Raw genomic sequence first — 10614 nt, forward strand, 5'->3', positions numbered from 1 at the left:
CTGACGATGTCACGTTACCCGTTACTAATGACAACAATCTACTGACGACAACATGTTACCTGTTACTTCTGACAACAATCTACCGACAGCATCACATTACACGTTACTATTGACAACAAATTACCCGTTACTATTGACAACAATCTATTAACGACGTCACGTTACCTGTTACTATTGACAACAATCTGCTGACGACGTCATATCACCCGTTACTACTAACAACACTCTACTGACGACATCGCGTTTTCCGTTACTATTAACAACAAATTACCCGTTACTGTTGACATGATAAACAACTGACGAACAGGGTAGTTATTGGTCTCTCTGGGTATGGTCACTATTGATATGATTTTCTTCTAAAATATATTTTGCTGTGTATTTGTTTTTCAAAATGGCAGCCCCCTTCAAAGTGGATTTTTTTACCCAACATATTATCCCGGCGCTGCAGAGTGGGGTGCTGACCGTAGGGGACTACTGGTTGCCTCGTGGGTTGATATTGTCTCGATTACGTTGATGACGACGGCAGACTGATGGTTGTGAAGGTGGTTTACTGCAGATGATGTTGCCGTGACCGCAGACCGGGGTTTGCAGGTTGTACGGTATCAGATTGTATGTAGCATGTAGGGGACTCTGGTATTTTTGCTATTATATTTTGGCTATCATCTTTACAAATTATTTACAGTATTATATTTGGATGGGAAGTTGGATTTGGATTTCCTAGGACGTATTTTCAACATGACAAGCATCTATATACATGTAGTCGGATTTGATCGGATTTTCAAGCCAATACTTACTGTATTTTCAATTTCGTTCAAAATATCATCGATTATTTTTCATGAAGGAACTACGTATAACAGTGTAGATAATAAAAATGGAAAGTGTCGGTAAAATGATGTTGTCAACGAAGTTGCCGCAACATCGTGGCTTCTGATTGGGTGAAATTTAAACATTGTCTAACTAATATTTTGAACTATTAAGAATGTTGGTTGAGTGTGGCACCGGAAGCACCATGCTGATATATGTGCTCTTATTGGACAATTAAAAATGACCGCCATTTGTTAACTCCTGTTCTTTCGGGCTATTGTGATTAAGGGGAAGTATTGCAGCTTCATTAGAAACTACTGTTGTAGTTTTGATGTTATAATTAGGACTTGTTAAAACTGCTGTTTTGTTACACTTTGTATGCCACATACTCATGACATATTGTGCCTTTCAGTGAGTCTCTTACCTAATTTTAAGCATGTTTTTCTGTCGTATTGAATTTCTAATACACAATTTAAAACGAACTGTAGATTACTCCTGTGACGTATTATGGCTAACTGTTGCATGCTGCCTGACCATGGCGATACATCCTAAAGCAATAATGCCCTGTAAGCGAAGTCCGTCAGTGTGTCCTGTCGTCTCCTAATTTATAGGGTACAGTCATCGATTATTGGTCTGGTGTGAATTCTCATTTCCCCAACAGAAATAAAGCCATGCTCCTGAATTATGGGCTGTAACCACATTTATGGTGCACTTAGGCCTGGTTTATAGGCCATCAAAATGATTGCGTGTTTCACTTGGTGGCCATGTTTATGCGGATCTCTTGAAAACGATGGAAAAACTGGATGTGTGTCTAGTTGCGTAACATAAACTATGGTAGCCGAATTCTTCACGAGAGCTTATGTGCCGGGTAAAATCCCGAGGGGGTGATATTGTGCGGTAGTCCTCATGGGTTTTAGCTAAGTATTGTTTAACGTCCTATCAACAGCCAAGGTCATTTAAGGACGGCCTCCCTTATGCGAAATGCATGCGTGTGGTCGATGTATGTGTGGTTTGGGAAGCTCCGGTATTCTTCTTGTGATAGCGCGGAACTGATGCCGACTTTATAGTGCTATCTCACTGAAGCATACTGCCAGAGACGCCAAGCAGGACACCCCACCCGGTCACATTATACTGACAATAGGCAAACCAGCCGTCCCACTCCCAAACAGCTGAGCGCTAAGCAGGGGTAGTATCTCTCGGCCAGGGAACAAAATCCAAAGCCTTCCTCACAGGTGTGAACGTTCAACTAAAGGCCAAAAGCGTGGCAGTGTCAGCGGAGACATTAGGAAGCAGAAACTTGCTTAGAAAGAAGAGAGAAGATAAGATCCTAAATTAAATCGCATCTTACGACTATGTTATAAGGGAAGCAGGTACGATTCTTACGCCGTACCTGTAGGATACAGTAGTTCCTCACGGAAAACATACTCGCAAAGAGTTTAGTGCTCATAACGTATATAGCAACGTATAGTTCTTACGAAGTGATATATGACGTTTAGTTCCAAAGAGGTATATATTGAATGCAGCGCGTGTAGTTTTCACTTGGTACTGTATTGTAGATAATGAAGCGCGGTTAAGTTCTCACATTAAAATATAGGATGTTTAGCCCTGACGATAAACAAGTCATCACTGCCCTCAAGCGCTACCCCAAAGAGGCAAACACGAACAAGCCACGTCCTTCCGCAACGCTCACACTCGCCAAACACATGCATATCGAACATGGCGAAGTCGTCTTAAAACGACAATAGCTGTAACGTTAAACAATACTAAACAAACACTTAATTCAAAAACATGTGTTTGACTTTTTCACGTCACCAGTCGATAACTTTGATCTTGCCTAGACTTTGCATATAACCAAAAGTGTGTTGGGCAATTAAAGATAGTGTCATCGATACTGAAAATTCGCAATATCGGGAAAAGCATCATCAAGATTACCAGGACGTTTAGTAGTTCATGGTTGTCTTCATTAACTGTTTATTGACCTAAAGGACAACAAAATACCAAGCACCTTAAACTTAAAGAAAACAAAACTTTGGAAAAGCCAAGGATACATGCCTTACTAAGTCTTTGCGTAAAGATAGTCACATGTGAAAATGAAATGAAATTTCCAAAGAGGAAGAATAGTTTTTGATATACAACTATTCTGCGAGGATCAACTTCATTAAGACAATCTCAACGTGGAATTTGATTACTTAACGTCAACCCATTTATGTTTGTGGCCGTGTTTTCGTGTTTGCCTTTTCACAGTATTTACATTTGTATATCGTTAGCAGAATTTGTAGAAGATCAATAACCAAAAATTGTTCATACGATCCTGGTAATTTATAATAATACCGATGGAATGATTCAAATAAGATGTTGTGAATTTCGCATGCATGGATATATCAAAAGGGTAGATTTATCGATGGTATTGTATGGATCCCCCCCCCCCCCCCCCCCCCCCTCCCAATTTTCTTTGCGACTTTAAATAGCAGTAGCTATCTACATATCCCGTGGTGCGAGTTAGAGCACCTCAGAAGATATGAAGATTGTTTCAATTGGTATGTACATAAAAATAATCAACACCCAGAATGTAAATATACTGAAATCATTTTAATGTTTTATTATTGTTTACCATCCAATGTTTTACAAATATTTTACCTAAAGTGATATCGCTAAAATGAGAGTATTAAACGTTTAAACAGCTGATACATTCACCTAATATAAAAAAAGTATTTTGTAACAAAAATAAACATTTTTTTTAGAAATTATCATTGATGACATCACATAATTAAGCGCATGTACAAGTTTACCATAGACCTAACGATAAGGTCCATCGGTACATGTACGACTCCGTTTCACCACAATGCAGACGTTTTCATGTTATCTACATAATTATGAGATATGGATATTTTGTCGAGTGACTTATATGAAATCATATACATGTACATGTAACATGGTAATCAAATGCAATATCGTATAAAATAATGCACTAATTAATTGTTGCGAAAATCCTTGTAGATTTTATTATCTATTGAGGATTGACAGACACAGTTTTATTACCGAGACAATAGCGTGACGTCATGGTATTGATAATCGTGTCACGGAACATCTGTCAGAAGTGTGTGTTTTTTTTATATAGAATAGTGATCATCGCAAATTATAATGAGGATTGACAGACAGTTTTATTATCGAGACAATAGCGTGACGTCATATAGAATGACGCCATGATACTGATAATTGTGTCATAGAACATCTGTTAGAAATTGTTTTTTAAATAGAATAGCGATATATCATCGTCAGTGGCCTATGTAGTATACTAAATACCACGAAGATGTAAAAGACAGCTAAGCACTTAGCTTAATTTATGCATCAGAAGGCCTGCACATTTCCAAATATATAATGTATGTGCTAAAATTTATACACGAGTTATCTCCCTTTAATTACATTAGGTAACCGTACATACTTATGTGCCCCTGTTGAACAGCAAAAAAATTATGGGTAGCAGCTTTCCAATGCTGTTTTTAAGGTTTTCTCACTTAACCCACCCACTTCCTCCCCTGGTTCTTTTATCTTCTTATTTTATGTTTACTATATTGGTTTGTGTTTCACATGCCTGTTTTGAGTTTGACGGAGTTTGGCAACCCACACAGGCTTTTGTTGTAATTTACTACCATTGTCATTCTGAGATGTTTATTTTTAGACGTTTTTTAATGATGGTGTTATGCTATGTTATTTTTGTATTGTTAAATTGTAGTATGTTTAGAATTTATATTAGATGTCACGATATGCCATGTATGTTGGCCATTTTCAATCTATACATTCTTTTAGATGTCGGTGACAGGACCGAAGATGCATAAATAGAACTTCTCTTTCTCTGTTTAACATTAGCATGTCGGATTCATGATCTCTGTTATTCTAACTATCTTATCCTTAGTCACAGAGTGGTGGTCTTATAAAATCAAATCTTAGAGAAACATTACACGTTTTGGTATGTTCTCAAGTCAATACCAACAGACAATACACCACAATCAGTAGAGCCCATGTTTGTGACGTCATCAATGACGTATTTCCAGCATTCCAAACGTTACCATTAGTGTTGGTGTTCTTTCTTCGGACTCTTTCGGGCTTACACGATAACCGTGATATATCTCTGGCTTGGAATGATGAACATGTCTTTGGCTTACACGAACTTTTCTCAAGATACTCTGTTAGTGTTATTTCCTGTCCATTAGTTACGCCAAAACACACACTGTTCATCAGCTGGGCCTTCACATATTCATGCTCGGTCAGGTGATCACCTTTCCCTAAGTTCACACACGTGCAGTTGAAATAATTGTTCGAGATAGCGAGCAAATTGTCTGATGACGCAAGGCTGTCCAAAGCGAGGCAGGGGAATGCCCCTATTCTGTTTTCTGTAAAAGCTATTTTCCCTACCGACTGCATGTCATGGAGGAACGGTCCATTGGAATCTATGAGCCTCGTTTTGGTTATAACGAATCCTTTCTCCACATTTGAAATGCCACTAAACACATTTGGCTCCATCTCGTGAATGGTACAGTTCGAGATCTGAAACATGGAGATGTTACGCAAGTTAGAAAATGCAGCAGTTTCTAGTGTGGTAATTGTAGACAACTGCATGACGACAGAAGTGGGCGTGTCAATGTTACTGATCGCCATGGTAGCGATCGATCCAATGACAGTCCTTGAAAAATACAGATCCTCCAGATCGGTTAATCCGTCGAAGGCACAACCCGCGATTCGTCCTATGTTACTACGGCTGAATTCTATTGTCTTTACCATCGGGATACTCTTAAACGCATCAGCTGGTACCAGTTCGGTCACAAGTTGTTCGAAGTAGATTTTCGTGGTGTTTTGGGGAAAGATTTTGGGCATGTGTACCAATTCAAAACATCGAACGACAGTAGCTCTGCATGAACATTTCTGACCGCATAAGTCCTCCCCTTCTGGCTGCTCCTCGTGTCCGCGCACAAGAGGCGGGGCACATAACATGAGAGCCACGCCCACAATCACGAGCATCCTCTGTAAGCATATAAAGCAAATTATATATTACATTTCTTTATGGCATATTCCAAGATTACACGACAGACACACAAGATATTACAAGAGATTACGTCTTTATGAGCAGATATATGTATATGACACTGTTGGGAACATTCATCGTCATGATATATTTATTATTATTGGTGACATGAATATGAAAGTACTTATATATGTATGTAACAAACCAGAACCATCTGAGGAGGGTATGGGTAGGCATGGAGTGGGTGAGAGGAATGGCAATGCCCCAAGCTATGTGACTCAAATATAATGAACAACCTTATGATTACAGGGACCCTGTTCCCGCACGAGTCATAGTATGGAACGCCAAATTAACATATATTCAATTAATTAAACCTATCTTCAAGTAATTGAAGATAGGTTCAATTCAATTAAAGATAGGTTCAATTCAATTAGAGATAGGTTCAATTCAATTAGAGATAGGTTCAATTCAATTAGAGATAGGTACAATTCAATTAAAGATAGGTTCAATTCAATTGAAGATAGGTACAATTCTATTAAAGATAGGTTTAAATAAGACTAATTGAACCTATCTTCAATTGATTTGAACCTATCTCTAATTGAATTGTACATATCTCTAATTGAATTTAACCTATCTCTAATTGAATTGTACATATCTCTAATTGAATTGTACATATCTCTAATTGAATTTAACCTATCTTCAATTACGAACAAATAGGGAAAAGGGACGAATTAAAGATACATGTATGTTCAATTGAATTAAAGATAGGTGCAATTGATTTAAAGATAGGTCCAATTGAATTGAAGATATGTTTAATTTAATTAAGGATATGTTGTATTTGAAGATAGGTTTAATTCAATTAGAGATAGGTTCAATTCAATTAGAGATAGGTTCAAATCAATTGAAGATAGGTTCAATTTAATTAAAGATATGTTCAATTCAATTGGACCTATCTCTTAAATAATTAAAGATAGGTACAAATAACTGGACCTATCTTCAATTGAATTGAACCTATCTTCAATTAATTGAACATATCTTCAAATAATTGAAGATAGGTTCAATTTATTGAATATATGTTAATTTGGCATTCTACACGAGGGCATAAGCACAAGATAAAATGGGCTAACCGGATTTCAATACTAGAAACCAAATACATTATACTTTAGTCCATAACAGTTTTAGAACTTCAGTCAGGAACACCAGGGTATACAGAGGTACAGACATTGCCACCGACTCCATGATAGTGAAAGAGTGAAAACACAGCTAAATTATATTTGAAAAAGCACCAAAGAGGGATGATTATAGTGAAAGATGACAATGATAAGGCGAGAAGAGAAAAGCTGAAACGCTTTTGTTTTAAACTGAAAAATTGATTCAACTGCGTGAGGAGAAAGGAGAATAAAATCATAGGGATACGAGTCTTTAGAGATGATTCCTATCATTTAGGAACTCTAGGCGGAAGATGCACCGAGAAATCAGAACAGTTCGGTAAGGACTAACAAAAGTGCTCAGCAATGACAGACCAATACAAGGCGTGTCTGTGAAGGATGAAAACTGGAGATAGAAGGGAAATGTGAAAAAACATTCTTTAGTGGGATCCTTAACAGTAAAGAACCTGAAATCTCTGTCACTGAGGAAAACACAGAAATACAGGAGATTGCAGAAATAAGCATAGACTGTCTCTTTCAATAGAAGAAGGTGAACGAAGTAATGAATAATGGGGAAATAGTAGGACAGGACTTAATTGTCAGAATTACTAAACGTACACAGGAACTGAACAACAGAGAGGGTGAAACAACTACTTAGTGAGATATGGCGGCAGGAAAGAACATCAGATTGATGGAAGAAAAGACTTATTGTGAATTCACCAATGAAAGGAGGCATGTTCACCTTTACTTGTGCTAAGCAAGATATAAATGGAGAATATTGGTTGACATTATTAAAATCTGGAGTAGAGAACAGACAATAGTTTGGTTTGTTTGTTTTGTTTAACGTCCTATTAACAGCCAGGGCCATTTAAGGAACTTGCCAGGTTTTGGAGGTGGAGGAAAGCCAGGAGTACTCGGAGAAAAACCACCGGCCTACGGTCAGTACCTGGCAACTGCCCCACTTGGGTTTCAAACTCGCAACCCAGAGGTGGAGGGCTAGTGTTAAAGTGTCGGGACACCTTAACCACTCGGCCACCGCGGCCCCGTTTGAACAGACAATAGAATTTTTTTATTTTTTTTTTAGAAAAAAACCAGGTTGGCAATAGATCAGGCAGAGGAACAACTGACCAAGTCTCCATCTTGAATGACAATCATCACTATACATCAATGTGTAACCTCCAAAAAGAATTTTGGACTTCGTTCATAAAGACAGCCATTGGATCAGCATGAAATCATACGAAATACCAGAATGTCACTGTTACATGAAGTTGGTAATATTCGAGCGGGACTTAATTTCGCTTTATTCGTGGTCATAAAATATAGCGCGAAAATAAATATCCAGCAAATATTTATGCTTGCACTAAAATACATAAATGTGTTTACTGCAGAATGCTAACAGGGCGAGGTTGCGCGGAACTTAATACCCGTGAAGTAGGTCTGATGGAGACAACCGCGAAATATAAGCCCCGCGAAATTTAACAAATATACAGTAAGAATAAGATGAGGACAAGAGTGAACCCGGGTTGTATGTAATCTCTTTGGATTTCTTCTCTTGCATGCCATTGGCTGGATGATTAGGAAAACAGTGAACAGATGTGAAAACGAGATAAGATAGGATTTTACAAAACTGGGCGATTTGTATTCTACATATGACAACACTTATTTCATCCACCAAGTAACATATCCATTTGATATCCGACATTTTACGGAATTTGTCTCGTGTACAGGACTGAAAGACTATCTGGGGCTGCATACAGTATACAACTTAAGCCGAACCGCTAAACAGACATTGTTAAAACACCACTCATTTAAGAATTGGAAAATTGGACAAAGATGAAAAGATATTTTACTTGAATGTCCCAGAAGAATATTGAAGACCAAACAACAAGACCAAATCAGTAATTAGTACTGAAGAGAGCAAGAATGGAAGCAGAGGTCAAATGCATTTTGTGTCACCTGGCACGAAACTGATAGGTAACAAGAAAGCGTTGAGTCAGAGGTCAAATGCATTTTGTGTCACCTGGCACGAAGCTGACAGGTTACAGGAAAGCGTGGAAGCAGATCTCAGTTATTTAAAATGAAATATTGAATGTTATCATGGGGGGGGGGGGGGGACACACACACACACATATATATAAATAAGTCCTTGGTTTGGGATACATATATATTATTTGTAGCCAACAACTTCTGAGTAGGTGATTGATTCCTCAGTAGATATATTATACGTATATATATGTAACCATCATATCATACATAATTACTGACTCATCAGGTTTGGACGTTATGTATAAAATCGTGATGTATATTATGAACAATGGCATTGTGCAACAGTGAAATCTACGTAACTACAGTCGTGCGACAACAGCAAGTTACATACCATTGTTAATTAACACGGCGATACTACTCCCTCATAATATCTACAATATCTATACCGTTGTTAAATATAGGTACTTACCACGCCCATACGACTCCCCCATACCAACTGCGTCCATTTACATGTACTGTCCATTTCCAAGATGGTGGCCAATATATATATCTTTCAACATGACAAAGGGTAAAGAGTAAAACAGGCGTTTTACTTATTAAATATACACCTTTAGGACAGCATGTTACCTGTAAGATATATAGCCTCAGGCCAGCCTAATACATCAAGATGTCACCTGTAATAATAGCATTGTGCGGTGTGGGAGATACATGTATGTACAGTTATAAGGTGTTATGACGAAAAAAAGGTTCAGAAGACTTAACTGTTACGAAATAAATACATTTAATCACGGCCTTATATTAAATATATAAACGTAATCAAATAATATATATACTTACGGTAAATACTATGTACTTAATATATTGGAAAGTATATACTTATGTTAAAGTATATCATGTATAGTATATACTTAATATGTTAAATCATATTAAATTATATATATACTTGTAATAAATATATACACTGTATAATATAAGTATGTCTTTTAATATTACGTAAACGTAAGTATTCTGTGTTAAATTTTCAACAAAACATAACACTGTACATGATAAAGATAGGTTACCAGTGACCATTTTAAATTGTCACATCTTTCACATTACTGTCGTTATTAGATGCAAATTTTGCGTATGATACACAACACTTGGATGTGGTACAGTGGTATAAGCTGCGCGTATTTCTGTACAGGCGATTAAAGGTGGCATAGATCGCGAGTTCGAGGCCCGGTCATGGCACAGGACATAAAATCGTCTTAGTCATTTGTATTACTATGTTATATATGTAATTTTTAACACAATGCACCATATACGCTAGTGTGTTATTGACTAAGGATTTGAATTTCCAGTCATAAACTGCACTGTGTTGAATAATGATAATAAAGGTCCTATGTAGACGGTGACAGAAGATGATAAAAAAAACACAGAGACGTATCTAAGATGTATTTGCGTGGTTTTATTTTCACCAGAAATGCGGTGGTACAAAATCACGTGTATAAAGCTATAGTTCCCGTGTATCTGCCGCAAACAATGATTACATTGTTATGATGATAGACTTTAATGACGCCCCTAATCTAAAACTATCGACACCTTGGGTCGCTAGCACTACTTTAATATCTATACATGGTACGCTTCAAATTAGCCCGAGTTTCCTCTGGTACCAGA

The 10614-nt window shown here is 37.3% G+C and overlaps 1 protein-coding gene across 1 annotated transcript; it reads right to left on the reverse strand.

Annotated features, from left to right (window-relative positions):
- Positions 1-3372: 3372 nt before the first annotated feature.
- On the reverse strand, positions 3373-9542 carry LOC117344072 (leucine-rich repeat-containing protein 4-like). The gene is made up of 2 exons (XM_033906723.1): positions 9428-9542; positions 3373-5823 (listed from the first exon to the last, which is right to left on the reverse strand). The coding sequence occupies exons 1-2, from the start codon at positions 9479-9481 to the stop codon at positions 4780-4782; spliced, it is 1098 nt and encodes a 365-aa protein (XP_033762614.1). The 5' UTR covers positions 9482-9542; the 3' UTR covers positions 3373-4779.
- Positions 9543-10614: the final 1072 nt, after the last annotated feature.

Source organism: Pecten maximus, chromosome 15 (assembly GCF_902652985.1).
Source record: "Pecten maximus chromosome 15, xPecMax1.1, whole genome shotgun sequence".
Classification (NCBI taxonomy): Eukaryota; Metazoa; Mollusca; class Bivalvia; order Pectinida; family Pectinidae; genus Pecten; species Pecten maximus.